General features: G+C 43.8%; 1 protein-coding gene across 1 annotated transcript; it reads right to left on the reverse strand.

The window, feature by feature from the left end:
• Positions 1–1855: 1855 nt before the first annotated feature.
• On the reverse strand, positions 1856–22178 carry smc3 (structural maintenance of chromosomes 3). Its single transcript, XM_068726691.1, has 29 exons — positions 21998–22178; positions 21246–21321; positions 21058–21096; positions 20880–20947; positions 20519–20590; positions 19999–20078; positions 19830–19908; positions 19102–19219; positions 18777–18952; positions 18496–18576; positions 17926–18090; positions 16450–16571; positions 15892–16105; positions 15712–15815; positions 13920–14019; positions 12845–13005; positions 12592–12733; positions 12133–12283; positions 11058–11210; positions 8997–9148; positions 8710–8868; positions 7571–7678; positions 7125–7233; positions 6043–6290; positions 5146–5358; positions 4391–4582; positions 4061–4238; positions 3806–3912; positions 1856–3125 (listed from the first exon to the last, which is right to left on the reverse strand). Exons 1-29 carry the CDS (start codon positions 22010–22012, stop codon positions 3054–3056), a joined length of 3654 nt encoding a protein of 1217 aa, XP_068582792.1. The 5' UTR covers positions 22013–22178; the 3' UTR covers positions 1856–3053.
• Positions 22179–22485: the final 307 nt, after the last annotated feature.

The following is a 22485-nucleotide window of genomic DNA, read 5'->3' on the forward strand; positions in this document are numbered from 1 at the left end:
CCTGCGACTTCACGTCACTCCTGCACCGCTCTATTCTGCATGGCTGAGCGGCACTAGATTTTATGGGATGAATTGTCCACAGGAGAAAAAACACTTTCCTGTCTTTTAAAATGACAAAACAAACTGAAAAAAAAATGATCAGCTCTTACTTTTAGGTTCATCATCTTACAAATAGGAGAGAAGACAGCAGACGAAAGGGATTTGAAACCAGTAGGAGATGAGTTACGAGAATATGGCTGATCTTTCATCATCAGCTGACTTGGCGACAGATTGTGTGCAGGGTTGTTAATATCTGGCAGAGCAACAGATCTGCTCTCTGCTGGCAGGCCCAGAGGGATGAGGTGTCCGTGTCACACCAGGCTCACTGACGTGTTGGCAGTTCTTTTAACCAAGTGACTTTGAGGTCAGTGTGGTTCACATTTAATGTTAGCAGAAAAACATTGAGTTTATTATGGGATTATATGGATGATAACTGCATATGCAGGGAGGTGCAGGAAAAACATAACAGTGTAAAATGAGATATATATATATATATATATATATATATATATATATATATATATATATATATATATATATATATATATATATATATATATATATATATATATATATATATATATATATCTCATTATGTCCCTCCTTGAATGTAACATTCACTCTTAACACAAACAACTAAATTGCTTTACAACATATCTGACATAAACACCACGCTACTATCCGTAATATTGTAATTTTATATATACTGTATCGTGGTGAGTTTGTAGTAGCACACATCAATAAAACACCAACATTTTGACGCCTATGTTTTACATCTGAAATCTTTCTTTCAGCAGGAAAGGATGTTAAAATTGTACTATGATCATTATGTCAAAAATAACTCTATGAATACATTTCTGACAGCCAAACAGGAAGGGAAAAGTACACACACACACACACACACACACACACACACACACACACACACACACACACACACACACACACACACACAAGAATAATGGGATGGTAGAAAAAAAATGGCAGAGCAATAACAGCTAAGGTGTGAGATGTGGATATTTCTATTTTTCACTTCATAAGTGTGAATATGTTGTGGAGGAAGCAGCAGGAGAACAGTACAGCAGAGTGAGTGTGATTTAAAGCAGCGATTAAAGCAGGTCGAGGCAGCGTCAAGCGAAACATACCAGTTATAGTAGAAACTATAAAGCCAGAAATGGATTTGCGCTTTAGGTGACGTCTAACAATATAACCTGACGTTGGGCACCGGGCCGAGATGTTCAGGAGGTCTGCGGTGTTACAACAGGGGCCCACCATCCATCCCAGGAGGTCACCTTTCAGAGCGGCCGCCAGAGCAAGTTGAAGTTACGTTCACAGCGACGCAGGCGTGACAAACGGGAGCATCGACACCACAAACAGAATGTGAGCGAGGTGTGAGGGCGGAGTAATGAGCGCCGCTGACCTTGTGTCTGAATCCAAAGCTGGATGGAGTTTCCTTCCCTAGATATGTAAAAAAAATTAGAAAACAATCATTAGTAGAAGCACAAACGTTCCGTTTTTGGTTAACATGTGAAGTACTTTTTTTTTTTATATTTGTAAAAATCTGGAAAATATAGAAATTATTAAAAAAAAAAAAGAGGATTATTTCTATGTATTATTTTCAGCAACACAATGTTTGATACATTTTCAAATACTCTGTAAAATCCTCTTGATCAATGCGTTGTATAATTCCTCGAAGGTTTCAACCGTACAAACCTTTTCTCTTCATGACAGCTTCTCTGATGACGTGAGGACACCGGGCGTCGGTGGCACAGCCCCACCTAGTGGTCTAATTAAGTGGAGCGAAACACTGACGGTGTTCGTTTTAAAATCTTTTATTTATTTTTGTACGTTTTCTCCTTACATAGAAATGAACCGAAACATTTAGAAAGCGTGTAAAACTAGGTGCAACATATGAGGAGTTTAATCCCAAACTAAATATCCAGTAAGGAAATTAAGAAATGATAAATTACAACTTGGCATTCCAGAAAAAAAATTAGTAAATTCAGGACCCAAATAGAAATGGTTCTCCATCTCTGAACAACTTTGGCTTTGAATAAATTGACTGACAACATTCAGGAAGTCGTGTCAACTCTGTGGATTTCCACAATGGATATCTGGTGTTATGGAATTAAAACTTTCATATATTTAAATTACCTAAAAACAAGGAAATCACACAATACAGTAACAACCATAAAAAGGAACCACAACCTTTGAACGTTTTAAACCATGTGGCTGGTTATGACAGATACAAGTTAGCATCGGTTCAACGAGTATAAAGAGTATAACATTACAGAAACCTCGGCGTGAACAAAGACTCCTTTACCAACAAAAATAAGAATCCAGAACAGCTCGAGACGCTCCCATCTCCGCTGAGCGTTCACGATCTTCATCTGAGTCATAACAAAAACACTCAACTGTACACAAGAGGATTCATCTTCCTGAAAAGGTCCTGAAGGTTCAACAGCTTCCAGAGCGTCTCTGGCACTTTGCATTTGAAATGACAGAAAACCAGAACTCAAAACGATAGTTTGCCAGATCAAAATGAACACAGCAGCACAAGGTTTTGCTCTCTTCAGGACCTTTTAAGGCAAAAGAGGAATCTTTTTTTTTTCTTCAGTGTAAAACATTTACACTTATGTTAGTCGTCAGATCCAGCGTGGGTGACGCACACAGAGGCAATGCTGGAAAGTCTGCCAAAAAAAAGTTTTTTTTCCTCAAATTTGTAGTTTTATCAGCCTGGAATGATGTCAAAGGTAAACGGCAAATATGAGTTATTTCGCTCTATGCTGTTGTCAAAACGGTATATCCAATTAAACTCCCTCCACCCTTTGGAGATGGCGTGAGAAGCTTCGGACGGTCTGCATTGTTGAGACTAATAAAAAGGTGGATCGAGTGAGATATTTCTGTGTTTGGGCTCCGTAGTGGAAGGTTTCAAGCTACGCAGCGCGGCGTAGAGGAGGAGGAGGAGGAGGAGGAGGAGGAGGAGGAGGAGGATGAAGAAGAGCTGAGGACTATTAACCATGGGTGGTGTCATCCTCCACAAAGTCTTTAGCCTGCTCCGCTGTGATCACATCAATGTGACTCACCTAAAAACAACACACACACACACACACACACACACACACACACACACACACACACACACACACACACACACACACACACACACACACACACACACACACACACACACACACACACACACACACACACACAGATAATGACCAATCAATGCCCCACTTTAGCGTCTGTGACTAAGCAGTGATCATTTATGTTATCAAACCAGAAAAACTCAAGAGGAAATGTGTTCTTTTCACTGAGGCCGCTCAGAAAGCCGACCTGAACTACAGGGAAACAGTGGACTGAAAGACAAACAGTGGGTGAAACAATGACCTTCCTCTGGGAAAACTTACTTAAAGGGACAGGATTTATTTTCCGTTACATTGATTTTTATTTCATATTTAATACACTGGCAGAGATTAGATTTCACAGCTATGACTAAAGCCGTAATATTAAACAAATCTGCAACAGCACGTTGGGTCTGATGCTCAGAAACATGGCAGCTGATGGAATAACGTGACTTTTAAAAAAGGATTTTTTAGGACACAGAGGCACATTATCCACCGGGCTGCGGTTGCAGAAGTACTTGTTAGATCAAAGACTTCCATATAACCAGGAGGTAACAAAATGCAACCCACTTTTAAGAAATGTCATGGCACTGTTGCAACCAGTGCACAGGAGGCTAAAACAACAGCAGAAGACTCACCTTGTTTCTGAATTTGACGCCGTAGAACTTGTCAGCGGACTCCAGCAGCTCAGGCCTGAAGGTGGTGGTGATGAACTGGGCGTGGCCTGCTAGCTCCACGATCATGTCTGGAACACGGAGGAAAGAGATTAGGACAAAGCTGTCTCCCACAGAATGAAAACCACGATTTTCTGTTACATTTTTATTGTATTTATCCGACACAATGAGCACACACTGATCATTTTAAGGTCATGAAGACAGCCTTTACTGTTTTACCTGACACGGCCTTCCTGTGCTGGGCATCGAGCGCCTGGTCGATCTCGTCAAACAGGTAGAAAGGAGCCGGGTCACACTTTTGGATGGCAAATATCAAAGCCAGAGCCACCAGAGACTTCTGGCCTCCAGAAAGCTGCTGCATCTCTCTCATCTCGCCCTGCTTCCCCGTGAACGACACCTACACACGACGAGGGAGGCCGGGTCAGAACCGAGGAGACGAGCAGAGAGACTTCTGACTTTAACCCGATGGTGGCTTTAGCTTTCACATATTCTCTGTTTTGGGACAGATCATCAACTGTACGGCGGGACGGAATGAATTGAATCTCTCACCCTGATGCCGACTCCGGTGAACTGGTCCACGGAAGGAACGCTGCTCTGTGAACCGGAGCCCCTCTCGCTGTCTGCACCTCCCTCCCCCTCATCCTGAGACTGGCTGCCTTCAGCGTCACCCTTCTTCATCACCAACGTGGCTTTGCCCCCCGGGACCAGCTTCAGGAAAACCTCACTGAAGTTCTTTGACACCTGAGGATTAAAAAAACAACAACAAAAAAAAAAAAAAAAACACATGAAGGGAAGAAACTGTTTATATAATGAAACGCTGAAAACTACATATTTTTCATTTCTAAAAGCACAACCAGGAGAATAAATGTGAAGTAAAAAATATACATATTACCACTGATAAAATGTTGCGTATTTGCAGCAAGCATTACATTTGCTGTACTGTTCCCATGCGCTTCGGAGCTGCTCAAATTGTCAAACAATTACTTCAAATGTATTTAGCGATTGATCAAAAGAGCAACACAAAAGTAGTATTCTCCACCAGTAGAGATTCATTATTGTACTTATTAAAACTGCCTTTATTACTGCTAAACAGTAGAGCGTTTCAAAGGATGCGCGTCATAGAAATATTCAATAAGGCACCAACAGGCTACATCCGTCCTGCAAAGCCAGGCGCGTCTCATTAAGCGATGAGCGTCAAACACGCATTATGCTGACAGACGTAAAGCAGACCTCACGTGACGCACGCACCCGTCTGGACCCTTTGATCGGGGGGGGGGGGGGGGGACAGAGACAGAGACACGTACCTGCTTGAAGGTGAGCTGGATGGCCTCGTACTTGCGCAGCTCCAGGACGTTCATGAGCTCCATGATGGATTTGTAGCCGCGGTCCAACTCGTCCTGGCGCTTGATCAGCTTCTCCTTCTGCTCAGAGAAGTTGACGAACTGGTCCAGAGCTTTCTTGTTGACGTGGCTGTACTTCTTCAGCTCCGTGTTGCACTGCTCCAGTTTTCGGAACAACTGTTGTTGGAGGAGAAGAAGAAGAAGAAGTAAAAGGTGAATCATCGTAAATCAGGCTGGCAGTCTGTCGGTATCTTTAAAAGTATTTCAGAGTGATCCCACTTGTAGGCCTTGAACGGGGACATTACTTTAGATCCATTCTTCATTCCGGTATTTAAAAGTATGTTGCTGGATTCTCTTCATGTCTGAAGATGACCTGATTAAGAAGCAGCTTAGTCTGGATCAAGAGCGACGCGTACTCCACAGACTCTCAAACTATAAATTCATCCGTCTGAATCGCTAACGACCGAGGGAACGCGAGCAAAGTGCCATTATTACTTGGCCCTCTCTCCCCCACTTCTGCAATCAATGGCGCCATCTTGCCCCCCCCCCCCTGAGCAGAGTCCTGTGGAGAGCGCTTAACTATGTGGAGTGCTTATGAGAAAGTGTGCGGCTATTTTCAGCATTGTCAAGGAGGGGAGAACGAACACACACACACACACACACACACACACAGCCAAATCCACTCAACTCACAGTCTCCCAGAGGCAGCTGGTTAAAAAATAAATTAAAACAATTCAGAGACAGAGCACTAACCAGTGTCTGAGTCACTGGTGAGTGGGTGGGATGTGATGGCCCTGGGTCTCATCTGTGTGTGTGTGTGTGTGTGTGTGTGTGTGTGTGTGTGTGTGTGTGTGTGTGTACCTGTTTGAGCGTGAGGGTCTGGTACTTCTCAAAGGCCTCCTGAGGCAACGAGCCGAGCTCTCTGATCTTCTTCATGCACTCTTCCTTCTTCTTGAGCAGCATGCCCTGCCTGTTGGTCATCTTCTCCAGCTCCTTGGTGTCGTGGTTGATGGCGTCGTTCTGCTCCTTCTCGATGTTCTTCCAGCGCTCCATGCTCTTTATGTGGTCCTTGATCTCCACCTCGGTCTTGTCAGCCAGAGTGTCCAGATCTGGGAACGGGCATTGGAGCAAAGTTCTGATGAGCAGGCATATGAAGAACGGAGATGCGGGGTGACAGATTTGTGGAGGAGGAGGCAAACTGGTTTGTAATTAAGGATTCAAATGAACTCGACACTCGTGTTGATTAACAGGGCTCCACTAGAAACATCTCCAACTGCACTGTAGGGGGCAGATCACTTCATAACATCTCAGCTCTGATAGTGAGCGAGTTTAAATTGCCTTAAAATCAAATCGTCAGTCATCCCTTCGATTGCCGTTATCCAACCCGATCGCCCATTCAGCACTGAGCCTACTTCAGAACAAAGGACGGTGTATAATGCCATGCCGTTTAATACGTCCTTCACTAATTAGTGACAATGATTAAATAGGAATTCATGCAAATGAAATCTATTCAGGACAACTGCCTTCCATCCAGCTCCTCTGAGTCACGGCGCAGGCTGTCTCTGGAACAGGATATATGAACACACAGAGTGGATCACATCGCAGCAGCTCTCACCATCTGCTGGTGGTACAAAACCGGGACGGTCTACACTTTCTCAATTTAGACTCCCCAACTGCTATTTCTGGACTCAACAGATAATAAATCAGTTAAGATTACCGATATCAGACAATAGCGATGCGCTTTGATTTGTTAGCTGCTTAAACCGGTGACGAGGACTACATTAAAAGGCTCCAAAAAAAACATTACGTTTGTCTCTTGATGCATTTTAACATGTTTTTCTGGCCTTTATGAAAGAATTAGTGTGTGTGTGTGTGTGTGTGTATGTGTATGTATATGTGTGTGTGTGGTGATCTGGATGAATTATCATTATTTATTTTTTTACCTTCCGATCGCGCCAACGTGTCCTTCACACGTTTGTTGATGCCGTCCAGCTCAGATGTTGTGGCTGTGAGCACCGTGCCTCCCTCCGTCTCTCGCAGCTCATTGAGCTCCTGTGTCGACGCAAATTAGGCCACATTAAAAAAAAAGAAAAGAAAAGAAAAGAAAAAAAGAGGGTCATTCAAATTCAAACACCTCTCTCCTGACCTGTACGTATGAAAGCATCATATCCACGACTCTCTATTTCACAACAGCACATTATGTTTTGAATTACCTAACGGCTGCAGACAAAAAGCCTTCAGCGTGGTTATGCAAGATTGTATAATTTACCTTACGAATAACAAAAAAAAAAAAAAAGAACAAAACTACAGTCAAATCTGACGTTGCGCTCTAGAAATGATCCTGCCGTAGTACGACAGGTTTCTGAGGAGTGTAAAGAAGACCGTGTACCTGCTCCACTTGGTCGAGACGCTTACGCAGGTTCTCGTTGAGATAGGTTTCCACTCTGGTCATTATGCCCTCCAGCTTAATCCTCTCATTCAACAACTGCCTGTTGTCCTGTGGGTGGACAGAGGGATCAACACACAAAACAACAATGGGTTACTCTTTGCCTCGTGCAGACAGACGTTAGCGCATTCTCAGCGAATCAATATCGCCGTTTTGATTAATATCTGCTTTTGGCATTTTACACACTCCGCTGTAATGTGACAAAATTGTGACTAAGCACAAGTCTCTGGTGAATATTAATCTCCGTGTGTGGGCACGACTCCCTTATTATTAACAATAACTCAATGGAATTTGACAACCGCCAACACGGCAGAGCCGAACATGAAAGGCTCCGTGTTGCAGGGGCGGAGTTGTTGCGCAACCGTAGCGGGTGACGGGCTGAGAGATCGTCGAGGAGCGGAGTGCAGCCGGCGTTGAAAAGAGAACGGAGGGAGCACCGCTGGATCGCAGGAACATCCCACGCATAGATGCTGCCTGCTACTCTCACCTCAGTCGGGTTTATTTGAACACTATTACGCGCCAACAGAGGAGGCGGAGAGGGCGGGGAAGATGTAGATCACCTTATATTTGTTTTGTTGTTTTTGCGTTGACTGTATTTATATCACAGTATTGAAACATGATTCTACCAATTCTCACTCTATTGTCAATGTAAGGGGACATATTTGTTAACCGATGTGTTTATCGGCTCCAAATAACTATGACAATGAGGTGGATACGTGTGTTTTGGGAAAGTTTTGGGAGCTGTATTGCTGAGCAACCTGGATCAAAGCAACATGAATGTCTGAACAACATGTATTAAAGTTGTCTCTCCTCTTTTCACCACAGCCACAATGGGAATTACATTACACTTAAAATAATTTACATAACCCAACGGCGGGAGCCAGCATGTCCCCATCGACGGTACAAACAGTGACGTAGTTCATTGGGTGGTGTATCGATACAACTCCAGTGAGCAGTAACTCACTGACACCGGACCACCTCACTCATAGAACCACGACAGACACAGTTTTTCACACCTTGAAATAAAACTGTGTCTAACAACCGACACGGATCACAGATCTCCGTCCAGTCCTCCCACCCACCTGCTGGAGTTGGCGGATCTCGTCGTTGAGGTCATCGACGCGCCTCTGGTCCTCCAGGCTGAGCTGAGAGAGCAGATCGGTACCGAGCTCGGCCTTCAGCGACTCCCTGGTGGACTCCATGGCGTGGAGGCTGGCCTCGAGACTTTGGAGACTGCGTTGCTAAAAGAGGAAGAGTCGGACATCAGTGGACAGCAGGGACTGAGCCCCAGGTGACGGATCATGCGAACCCTGGGCCTCGTATTGTACGTTGAGTGACGATATTGTGACAACATCGGTTTCATGATCACCTTGGGCATGAACGTCTTCTCCGACTGCTGCCTCTTCTCCTTCAGCATCTTCATCTCGGACAGAATGCTGTCTCTGGATGCCTTGAACTTCCTCTGCTGGGTCTCGATCTGCTGCATCTGGTTCATCAGCTGGTCGATCTCATTGTTGATGCGTGGAGGCGGCGATTAAGGAAGTATTAAGCCAACGAGTGTTACAGATGAGCATTTCCTCTCAGCAGTAACTTAGCAAAGACGTCTCAAGTTAAGTTCAAGAGTCAGACTTTATTTATCTCCGTCTAGTAGCGCGAGTCAAGAATGTATTTATGTAGCCAAATATCGACATACAGCTGTGTCATCATTGAGATCAAGGCAGAGGATTAAAGAGGGCCTCACGTCACATCATTAATCTAACAGAGAAGCTTATTGATCGACCTGGACTACAACACGGGCCTTTGAGGTTTAACGGAACTCAATTAACACCGAAGCCAATAAATCAGCTGAAAGCCAGAGGACTGCCCTGTCTGAGCAGACTGAGGAAACAGATGCTTTAAGGTCATCTGATCATTTTCTTTAATGGGAACAAGCTGGCATCAGGTCACTAACTGCCCTGACAGAAAGGATTTATAAACCTGCATTAGTCTCTGTGATCACCACTTCAACTCTCACGAGTACAATATAAATCATGGTAAATGGACCTGGACTTGTAAAAGGGTTTTTCCAGTGTCTTCCGACCACTCAAAGTGCTTTAACACGACATGTCTGCATTCACATCCATTCATTCGCCGATGGCTACCGAGCCACAGCCGCCCCCCTAATCCTGTCACATGAGCAGGTCAGTAAGAGTCGTAGCAGTTATGAGCAGTCGAGTGCATCAGTGTCATCTTGTGCTTATCAACAGAGCAGAGGTGGAGAGTGAACAACAACAACAACAGGCTTTAAATAATTGATCTGTTGTCCGACTCCCCGCCGCAGGAGTGAAGGACTAGCGCCATGTCATCGAGCTCGGTCATCCGTCTCCTCTGCCTACTCTCTCACACACACTCTCACACACACACACACACACACACACACACACACACACACACACACACACACACACACACACACACACACACACACACACACACACACACACACACACACACACACACACACACACACACACACACACACACACGTAATCACCAGGTGCACACGTTACGCAGCACTGGCTCCGAGTGAGAAGCTACACGCAATTACACAGGTGCGCAAACACACAAACACACACACACAGTCATTGCTGAGCGGAAGTGACCATATTCATAAACATACCGCAGATGCGAACCCAAATCCTCTCTGATCCGCCTGTCCAGGAGTGAGTCATGGCTCTGGCCGGTATGAACATAAACTAATCCTTCTCGACCTGCTTAGGCCCTCTCATTGCAGCCGAGTCGGCCTCCTGCCGGCTGAAGTGGCGACATAACCCAGATAGATTTAATCCACATTCAAAAAAAGACCCAGACATGTGACATCAAACTGTAATTGAGCGAAGGCGGCGTTAGCAGGGGTGTTATGTCTCCTATACAGCTAGAGGAGATACAGTCCTGGAAACTCAAAACACTTTCCTGGAACCGTAACGAGAAAATGAACTGTATCCAATCCTTATGAATATCATGACAACATTTCAAAGCATCTGTCAAATCAAAAAGGTGACTAACTCATTTTCAAATGTAGAAACATTTCTTCTCATGTCATGTACTTCCTGTGTACCCCATAAGATGAATACTGACATAATAACTGTATTCATATGAATTGTCCTTAATTAAAACAAAGAGCCAACGGGGAACCATTAAGAGTCGGCGCTCAGCTTCAATCGCCAACGTTTAAGACCAAACCAGAAGTCTAGGTGTCGTCATGGACTCGGACCAGAACGTCCACAGCCACATTAAGACAATTACAAAGTAAGCCTACGGTCTCCTTGACAATACATCAATGGTAAAAGACATTGTGTCTCAGCAGGACTTGGACACACGACACCAGCATGCTCCTGTGTGGACGTCAACGACGTGACATCGTCTCGGTGAGATGCAACTGAAAGGATATGTTCGATGTTCCTGCGCAGGTTCTCGTTGAGCTTGGCCTCCAGCTCACCCAGCTCCTCCTCAGCCTTCCTCATGTCCTTCTGCAGCTCCAGGCGGGACTTCCTGGTGTCGTAGTAGCCTCCTGTCAGAGCTCCCCGGTGGCTCACCTGGTCACCTAGAAGATCACGACACAATGCACTGCACATAAGAGATGAAGGGCTCCTACAGTACTGGAGCTGACGTATAATGAGGCATCGGCCCACAGCAAATGACTTTTTTTTTTTTTTGTCAGAGCATTTCATTTATCGATTGCCGCCAAAAGAATTAACAAATATTTCTGAGATATGGTATCTACCCTAGCTTCAACCATCATTGAGGCCTATCTTGATAAACCTCACAGTGAGAGTGTCAATAAATAAATAAGGTCCAATGATTCCTAATTTAAAAAGTTGGGCATGGTTTTAAATAATAACAGCTATTTACAGACTGTGTGGGGTAAAACACAGTAATTCACCTTTACAATAAATCACTATACGTTAAGGCCAACTTATTAAAATATGCAATTATGAAGATGAGTGTATATGATGGAATAGTGGCAGTAGAATGCGTCAGAGGACACAATATTTGGGCTTTTACAGACAAAACTTTTCGTCAGCGGGGTGCGAGGGGCTTTTCCACTTCCTGTGTTTGCACATGGGCCCTCTGGAGGAGAATTTTTACACAATAAATAAAATACGTTTTTAGTGTTAGCCATGTTTTCTGAAAAGAGACGCGTCAGCACGATACCACAAACATTGCTGCTGATGTCAATATAAAATGTTTCGTATAGTTCAGTTACAGTCACCAGGTGGACGGGTACCAAGCTGTACAGTGATAAACCCAACAACCCTTTAGATGCAAATGCTGCTTTCTTTTCATACATTTGAAGTTGTTGTTGTATGTTTGTAGAGATGATTGCCGTCTCACTTTTGGACTGAAACTACGTCGGTTTTGTTTTTTTGGTTTTTTTTTACGAGCGCTGCTGCTGCCTCCGCCTCCCTCCTACGTTCTGGTGGTAGTGGTACATGCAGCGCGGTGTGCGTCACAGGTTCGCTTACCCTCCAGAGTTATACAGTCCATAGTGAACGCTCTGGCCAGCTGGGTGGAAACTTCCATGCTGCGACAAATCAGAGTCTTCCCGAACACGTGCTTGAAGGCCTTGTCGAAGGTGTTGCTGTAACGCAGCTTGCTGATCATGGGGATGGCGTCCTGACGGGGCAGAGAGACACGATGGTATGAACACAGTGGCGAATATCACACACACACACACACACACACACACACGCACACACGCACACGCACGTTAAGTGTAACTCGGGACAATTGAGGGAGCTTGTTGTGCCCTCATGTCCCAAGGGGTGATTAAGAGTTTTAATGCTAATTATAACAATAAATCAGATTTGTATAGCACATGATTGTTACACCTCAAGTATGTAAAGTCAAATCTTTTATGGTAACTGTTCAGGGTAAAGATTGACTGCCCACAGTGCCAAATGCGGTGTCTGTGTGTCCCTTACGTTGGTCTCGGGGTAGGCGGTGTCCCTGACGTCCAGCTTGGTCAGGGGCAGGAATGTGACTTCTCCAGGGAGGTTCATTTTGTTGAACTCCATCAGTATTTTGGTGCTGACCTCGTCAGTCTCCACAATGTGATAGAACAGTCTGGAAAACATGAGAGCAGGTAGACAGTGAAAATATTAAAACGACATGTTTCTATTGTGACATTCGTCGTTGAAAACGACACAAGGAGCAAACTAAACGTAAAGTCCTCACCGGGTACCAGCGGTCACCTCCACGCAGGTGTAGAAGGCCGGCTCACACTCAAAGTTATTCATGACGATGCCGTGGTAACCGTTGATGACGTGCTGGTTGATGCCCTTCCGACGGAAATGCTCGAGGACTTTGTTGATGCTGTCAATTCCGTTGAGAATCGCCTGGAAACAAGAGAAAGACAGACGAGGATTAACGGAGTCTCACTTCAAGTGGGAAACAAAAGAAAATCCATCATTTTAAAACTTTAGAGACCAAATCTCTATCATGAAGCCATAATAACGGCTGATTTCTTTAAATGACAGAATCAGTCATGATCTCTTCTCTAATGTAGAAAATGATTAGAGAGAGATTTCTCAACAGATGAAATAATGTGCCGTGAAGAATATGTGAAACTTTTCGTATAGACAAAAATAGAGAAGAAATGACTTTGTATTTTGTTGATATTGTGCAGCGCTATGAATTGTACAGTATGAAGATAAAAAAGGCGAGCGAGGAGTCCATCCTGTTCTCTGTTGCCTGCTCTGGAGACGGGGTGAGTCAGCTGGGACCAATAAAAGAAAAAAAAAAAAAAAAGAAGAAGAAAAAAAGCAGGACATTTGTCCATGAAGCTACAAACAGCCTCCTTTCATCTCAGCAGCCATTACTCAGAAGTGATATTTGATTGATGTATCTGCCCAGAAGAAACGACTGGCAGTCACTGGACGAGGCAGCGAGGAGTGACTCATATGTAAATTTAGCTGGCTGTGATTAGGTGCCAGTAGCGAGGCAGATGAATGATTCCACTTGATATACCTATCCTGACAACTGGCTGAGTCACAAAGAGAGTCCTTCGCGGGTATTCAGGTGGGCTCATGTGGAGGACAAAAAAGGAGGCACTTTTTTTTTTTTTTCCCCACTCGGGGTTTGATTTATCGTCACTTTCCCATTTCTTCTCTCACAGAACTCTACCTCTGTCATCTTGAGCCCTCTCTATCTCTCACACATCTTTCACTTCTGCCCAGACGGAAGCATGAGGTATGGCGTGGCCGCATCACGCGAGTCGATAATTACGCAGTTTGTGAACAGTGGCACGGACCTTGCCGGTGGCCGCTCGAAGGAGCTGCTGCTTCTTCTCCAGGTCCTCTCGTTTGGCTGCCAGGGCCTGCTGCTCCGCGTTCTCCTCACGCCACAGGTAGCTGGACAGACACAGACAGACGCACACTGTTTCACTTATGTCACCGGGAAGACCGAAAGCCAACCGCAGCCATGATGCTCGCACAAGAAGAAGTCAGTGATTAAAAAAAAAATACATCTTAAAATGAGAACACTGCTGTAAATAAATTCATGAATAAATACAAAATAAACGGATTTTATATATGTGTATATAAATGGTGTTTCTCTTCCTAAACATGAGGAACATTTAACAATGCAACTCGTCCATAAATGCAGATTCATCATTTGCAATATTAAGTGAATTATAAGAGTATTCACCCCCGCAATAATTTAGAGGTTTTTTTTTCTTCAATCCTCATATAAAGTCACTTGAATTTGTGTTAAATAATCCCATTTAAATAATGAAAGCAATAAAGCGCCTCCCTCTTGTTTCTATTAGGGTAATTGTGTTCTGTATTTGTTCATATTTTTAGATGATACACTTCTAATAGCCTGCAGCTGTTGGGTCGGCACGTCCTTCTATCAAAAGATGTCATTATGCTGCCTTTTCACCCGCTGCACCTAAAACAATGGATCACAGTGAACTGGAGGGCGGATTCGATATCAGACAAACACTAACCTATTCATGTAATCCGTTTCATTTAGTTATTGTACCGAGGGTCTGCTATTCAATTTAACGGAATTAAATAAGAGTTAAAAAAAAAAAAAGGTGCTAACCTCTTTTGTAAACTTAAATAAAAATACACATTTTGCCTCGAGTGTGTCGTCTCAGTTAATAGTTGCAAACTTGAATGGAAAAGCTCAGTGCGTCACGCTTCAGGAAGCAGCTGCTAAAAGCAAAAGAAAAGGCGTCTGGCAGCAGAGACCAGAGGCACCACGCTCACCGCTACATAAACAAAGCTCGTTGTTGAACCGGTCAGCGACGGCCCGCTGACATTCAGCGGGCCGGTTCAAGGGAAGAGTGAACAACTCAAAGCGAGACGCAGGAATGACTCATCGAAAGAATCGACTAAATTAGGGCTGAAACGAATGAATTAGAAGCTTTGATTGAGGAAGAAGCTTTGAAGGTCCGTCGTCATATTTTAATGTCATGACCCTAAATAACATTTAACATCCTGGAGCTAAATCCTTAATTTAAAGTGATTCATCAGATTAAATTAGTTTTTTTTTATTGAATCAACTTTATTTGAGGAATATAACTCGTCAGTGCTGCCTCCCTTTGTTTGAAAGGCTAAATGGCAACAAATATGGATTGAAGCAGAGTGTTTTATTTGATATAGAACATGTTGTGAATTGTGGATATCTTTTTTCAATACATTTTGACTTTACGCCCCTGAGTTATTGGAAATGAGTCGGACACAATCTCAGGCATTTTTTGGTGAAAATTCTGTGAATCCAGCTTCTAAAATGTGAATATTTTTTATTTTATTTTTTACTCGTCTTTGACAGAAACTCAGTATCTTTGAGTTGTGAAAAAAAGAAATTTGAGAACGTCATCTTGGGCTCTGAGAAACACCGATTTACATTTTTCACCATTTTCTGACATTCTTTAATCGATTAATCAATAAAATAATCAATAAGACAATCTTGATTATTAAATCAATGTGAATAAAGCTTTGAACGACATAAATAAAGCGATGCTAACCTAAAAAGCAGAAAGCCTGAGCACAAAACAAGGCTGAACTTTAAGCGGAGTCAAAGATGTGACGTCTTACTTTCTTTCGCTCTGCAGCTCATCTTTCCTGTTCTTCACCTCATAATACTTCTTGTCCAGCTCCTCAACGCGGGTCTTGACTTCATTTAGATCTTGATCGAGTTTCTAAAGAGACAAGTTGACAGTCGATCAGATAAACGTCCCTGTATTAGAGGAATAGATAATCATCTTCAAAACGTACATTGTACTGCTCGAGGTTCTTCTCCTTGTTGGTCTCCGTGTCCTCCAGGTCTTTGTGGATGGCTGCGATCTGCCTCTTCTTATCATTGATGGCCTGGTCCAGAGACTTCAACTCCTTCTTGATCCACTTGTCCCTCTCCTCTTTCGAGGTGAACTGGCTGCCACGGCCCTGCTTGGCGTACAGGTCGGTCCTCTCCTGCGTGGCCTGGGCCAGTCTGGAGGGAGGCGCAACCGCAGAAGAAGAAAATCGATTAAGAAGAAATCTTAAATTGTGTTCATTTCCCAACAAACTGTGCGTGTAAACACGTTAACAGTAAACGACCGTGTCAGCCACAGTACATACACAATTCCTCGTCTCTCTACTCGTGCTGCCTTTTCCCTTTTGATCATCTACGACTGATTTTTCAGGGTCACCTCCCTTCAATTTAGGATTCCAAATCCACCCCTCAATCTCTCGCTACCCAAATGAATTTAAAAACCGGGGACGGCTGACTCATCGAGCTATACCTGGTCACCGGCTGCTCAAGGGGGGCCGTGGCGGAGAATGAGTCACCCTTACCTGGATATGCCTCGCTCCTCTTTCTCCTTCACCATGTTGAATTTGGGTTCAGTCTCCTGCAGCTCTTTTTGCTTCTCCTCGATTTTCTCCAGCAGCTTCTGCCGCTCCTTCAGCAGGCGTTTCTGGAAGAGCAAGGATGGGGATTTTACAACAAAAAGGAGGTGATAAGGGAAAGAAAAGAAGAGAAAGAAATATACATACACATTTACACAAATACAAAATGATTTATCCTAGGTTACTCTGCTCAGATGAAATATTCATATTGGGTTTGAACCTTATTTCCTACATGTAATATTAAGATTTAACTCCCGTCTTTAAGGCAACAAAAGTAGCGAACAGAACAGATCTCGGTGACAGATAGAAATTAGGAAAAGAAGGCTGAGGAATTCAAGGTGCAGTGATGCACAGCTTTGGAGACCGAGGCAATCTCTTAAAATGTGTGTTGAAATGTTTAGATTTCTAAATTATTCAGCATAATTAGCATGTATTTAGTTATAGTACACTGACGTAAATATGTATCAAGCAAACGCTGTAATGAATGACCATTGAGTCACAGTTCCCGTCACTAAACTGACTGCGCTTTTAAGCCACAATCACAGCTGAAAAATGGGACACTAATCCTACTAATCCTATAAATGTGTCCTACTGGACACATTTATAATGATTAATATAGGAAACTGCATTAGTGCTCAGTGACTCCTGGTTCTGACAGTGTGAGTGGTGATGGTGGGTTGTCCCCCCCCCCCCCCCCCCCCCCACAGGTATGAAAATCTGTACTCGTGTCAACGCCGTCTCAAATCAGAACCATCGGCGGCTCGTGACGCAGTTCTGCTTCCCTTGCTTTTCATTTTGCTCCAGTAAGTTTTGGCCGATGCTCTGCCAGCCGTAGCCAGGTGGTCTTAATCCAGCCAACAGCCAGCATGCTGCCCGGGGCCCATCACGGGTCACACACACACACACACACACACACACACACACACACACACACACACACACACACACACACACACACACACACACACACACACACACACACACACACACACACACACACACACACACACACACAGCCAATAAAGCCGCTATGTATGATTATCATCCTCGTACTCACACGTGCACACAAACTGAACACACGGCCATACGGAGAGCGATTCATGCCAGCTCTGTACACACAGCCTCCCGTGAGGAATGATGTATAGCGGAGCTGAGGGGGGAAAAGAGTCTGATGCACAGGCTGGTGCCTCCTCTGTGTCGGTTCTCAAATTCACCCAACTATGGGATCAGCAAAAAGTTATTCTGAAAGATTCAGAGCTAATGTGTGAACTGTATCGTTAAGGCCAAACTGATTTTGAATGAAAAGAGAAACAGATGAGCATCCTTCTCTACATACAAGGATGGTGCAGGGGGAGGGGGGGAGGGGGGGTTGCTGGTGCAGCGTCACGTGTGCAGAGTGACGCAGATGGGAGGCTTCCGTACCCTCTGTTCGCTGTTGCCTGCCAGCTCGTCCTGCAGGTCCTTGGTCTTCAGCTCGAGCTTGGTCCTCTGCTTGATCTGCTCCTGGCGCTCGGCCGACAGCTGCTCCTTCTCCTCCTTCATGGCGGAGATCTTGGACTTCAGCTCTCGCACAACGCGCTCCGTCTCCTACAGAAGGCGGGGCCAAAAATAAAAGAATCCGGCAGTGAGATTTAAAACTCAAAAGAGGAGCGTGAATGCAACGACTTCCTTCCTCTTCGGTGATTTATCGACTCTGCGTGTATTTAACAAGACGGCGTACTGTCAGGAGAGGTGGATTCATTAGTCCTATAAAAATGTTAAGTTAATTATGCATGTATTCATTCAAAATTACACAATTCTGGACTTATTATTAAATCACTTTTCAACTATTTGATTTGATTGAATTGAACACCTAAAATTTGATTTTGAACAATAAACTAAATATCGTGAGTTCTTTTTAGAGATAATGCTGTGATAATAATTACAATGTATATTTTCACCAATCCTTTATCCCAGATATTAACACTTCTGTTGCGAGGTGGAAGTCTTTACCTCTACTTTGTCTCGGGCATCTTGCTGAGCATCGCGCAGCTGTCTGGATTTGTCTCCACAGGTCTCCCTCTTGCTGGACAGCTAGAAAAAAAACAAACAGCCAAAACGTCTCACACAAGATAATACAGAATATTAATATTAGCTGCTGGTTATTATTATATTACATATACATAATATATAATAATAAGGGCAGTGATCATTTCTCACCCAGGTACCAAAACAGATGTTGATCATGAAGTGAAACATCTGTGTATATCATTTGCTTTTCTTCGGTGTGTTACCTCGTCCAGTTTGGCGCGGGTTTCATTCAGCTCCTGGTTGTAGATGGTGTACTCCAGGGCTCTTCTCATCTTGTCCCACTTCTGGTACTGAGCCAGCTCCTCTTTCTCATCCTCCAGGGTGTGAAGACGCTCCTCAATGTACTTCAGCAGCTCGTTGATCTTCTCTCGCTTCCCCTCTGAGGAACACACACACATCAGGGTTTTTTTTTTTTTGAAACGTGTAAATCATTGCCATCAACTTCCTAGGACTGGAATTGCTTCGATAACTACGGCGAATGCCGCGTCGAAGCAAATTGTAGCATAACGGCGATCAATAATGACTTACCCGTCTCCTTCATCAGCGAAATACTCTCCTCTTTGCGCTCGTCATACACCCGCGTTCCTGCCACCTCTCTCAGCAGCTTCAGACGCTGGGAGTCGGGTGCTGTGGCCATTTGGTTGATCTGCATGAACATTGAAATTATAATGCGTCAGATGAAAAGGCATTTAGTCTCGGACGATATGGCGAGATTATCGTTCAAGACGATATTTGCCGGCCACACCCACCCGTGCTGAAAAAACTATATTCAATTATGCGACGCCTGTTATTAGTTTTGCGCTATATTTAAGTAGCCAATCAAAAAAAAAGGAACATGCAAGCATATGTCTGATTTTGTGAAATTGTGGTTCTATAAATGGAATTCATGGTGGTGTCGGATTGCTGCTTGACCACCCTGATAAATAAGAGTAAACCATTTCTATCTTCATTTTTTTAATATATCGTTATTTTTGCTAAAGCTGTCAACGGGAGAATTTCAATATCGACCAACACCAAACACACTGCTGTTCAAAGCAGCGCTAAGATTTTCCAGCCTGACAAATTATGAACATTTTGAATATACTTTAGCAGATGATGATTTCTTATTTAAGACTAATCCTTAAAATCAGGCCAAGACGTTCAGCTGGCACTTTTTTTTACAACTCCGTTTGAACACTGCGAAGCATTACACGACACTGTGAAATCAACTAGTCCGTCTTTAACGAGCGTGAGGTTGACACCCACTCCTTTCTCACCTTTCCCTGCTTCACGATGTAGTACGGGTTGCTGCGGGAGAAGCCAGCACTCTCCAGAAGGTTCATGACGTCATTCTTACTGCAACAATCACCGTCACCATCAAACACGTGATTACATGGATTCACAGAGCTGTCATCTCCCGTGATTAAATGAATGGTAAATACTTACGTCACCATCTTCTTGTCTAAGAAGTACTGGTCCTTCTTTGCTCCGATGACGCGGCGAAGGGAGACTTCCTCTTTGTCGATCTGGAGGGAGAGACGGAGGACAATCATACACAGCAGCAGAATCGGCTGGTTATGTCACAGTATTATCAGTGTTATCAAATGTTTGGATGGCTAGAGTGGCGCAAACATCCGGCCTTCATCATCAGAATAATAAGCACTGTGTGTACTGGAGGCAGTGTGACTACAATCAGTGCTCACAGCGGCCATCAGCAACTGAGGAAGACAGTACAACATGAACAACATAATATAGTGATAATGTTCCATCTCCGCTGGTAGTCTGGACTAAGGATGTTGTTGTTGAGAGTTATTTTAAAAAGGTGATCCCAGTCTCTGGTACTTTTGCCACATGTATTGATGCACATGTTTAAGAGTCTTGGTACAAACCAAGATGGAAAGAATGAATTGGTTTGTCTACAATGACATTGTAATAGGATCAATATTAATATGTTTGCTATTCCTACCGGCAGCCGGTTGTCAGAGTTGTCAAATATAATCTCCACAAAAGCCGAAATGACACGAGGACCAGTTCCCTCCTACAATGAGAGGGGAGGAAAAAAAATAATCACATTGTATTATTTAATACCATTTAAGCATTTCCTTGAATGTTAAAATATGTTTCAATCTCTTACAAAACTTCATATTTTAACAGAAATGCAATCACAGTAATGTAGACTTTTGTGATCCACCAGTTATTAGGAAGTTACACAAGCGTCCGTCAGCGTAAACCTGTCTAACAAGACACGTTCTACACAACCACTGTGTCCCAGGGCCGTTTACAAACCAGTGCCAATGATCTGTAGCGTGACATTTGTCTGAACTCACATGGAGCAGCGCCAGGCGCTGTTCAGGTCGCAGGTGGCTGAACTCATCACTGAGCACAAACTGGATGGCTGAAGAAGCAGAGCGGAGAAACAGCTTTAGACAACATAAATAACCAACATTACACAGGGGGGGGGGATGTTTGACTGCTGTATGGTAAAATGCATTGAGGGAGACCTACCATAGAAAAAGTTACTTTTTCCTGACCCATTTCTTCCAACTGTAACAGACAAAAAAAAAACACACACAATGACAACACGGTGATAGAAGTAGACAGCCCACCCGCTTGAGTCTGTGGCACACCAACTTTAGTCTGGCAAGACATAATACAAAAACACGAGTGAGACGTCGGGATGAGCACGTACTCACCGATGACATTGTGCTTTGGACTGAACGGGTCGACCACAGTTTGGTCCCTGTAGCTTCGGAACCCCTGGATGATGACCTGCGCAAGAACCCAGACAACCCCCGTGAGCGTCACATCCTCCTCTCTTTAGGAAAGGATGAACTTAACATGAAGTTACGTAAAGTGACTTAAGAAGCAAGCCAGCAACTATTTTTTGAAAGCAGCAACTTTGCTAACCTTGCCCCTTCCAACATAAATTAGACTCAACGTTGAAAACGCGTTTGCTCAGCGCAGCATCAAATGTGTCATTAACGGGGCCAACAGGGCCTTGACTGGCCGCTACGGTTTGAACCCGTATTCATTCAGGACGGCAACGAGTTTGCAAGTTTGCAAACAAAATAAACCCTACGTTGGACAACTTCAATACTACCACAGCTCATATTTACATATGATAAAATCGTCTGGAATATGATATCGTGAAACAGGAATAGAAAAGCGATAAATCCGCTAACCTAACGTTAGCCTTGTAGCGTTAGCTTAGCATCCCGAGTAGGGGGACGGGCAATTCAACTCGAGATTAAGCCAGACCGGTAGCCTTAACTAGCATTAGCAAATTAGTTATTTCATCAAAGCTGTCGTTGGTGTGATTTAACATAGCTCTGCAATCTAATTGACGTTAAAATGTGTGCAAAACCTCAGTATCTCGGGCACAACCATTCAGTGAAATAACGTGAAGAGTCGGCTACACACACACGTCTGGGGGCCGTTAGCTTACCTGTTTGATGTACATGGCGGTCTAAACAAGACGTCTCCTCGGATGATAAGCTCGGAGATAAGCTCCCTCCTCCACTATAAGAAGCCAGGAAATTAATAACCTAAAACTTGACAAAATAATAGAAATCGATGCATTAAAAATTGGTGAAACACTGTGTGGGATAAGAGAATAACATGGAAAATGGCGGCGGGGGCGGGATATATATGGACGATACCATTATGTGAAAACAGGATTGCAGCAATAACCATAATGCGAAATGATGTGTGGTAGATAAATTAACCATACACAATTAGACAATAGAAAATAAAATTCTGCAGCAGCACTGTGTCTTCATCCTTTGGTATTATGTGTTTGTATGCAAATAACATGTTAGGCACGTTTGCTATGTACTTACCTCCCCATTTGTACAGCTGGTACAGTCTAGCTGCCTGTCTTCTAGGCGCCAAAGACAGAAAAGAGTCGATAGCGCCGAGTAGCCAACAAGAAGC

This window comes from Cebidichthys violaceus, unplaced genomic scaffold (assembly GCF_023349555.1).
Source record: "Cebidichthys violaceus isolate CVI_PGR_0920_01 unplaced genomic scaffold, fCebVio1.0.p SCAF_4, whole genome shotgun sequence".
Taxonomy (NCBI): domain Eukaryota; kingdom Metazoa; phylum Chordata; class Actinopteri; order Perciformes; family Stichaeidae; genus Cebidichthys; species Cebidichthys violaceus.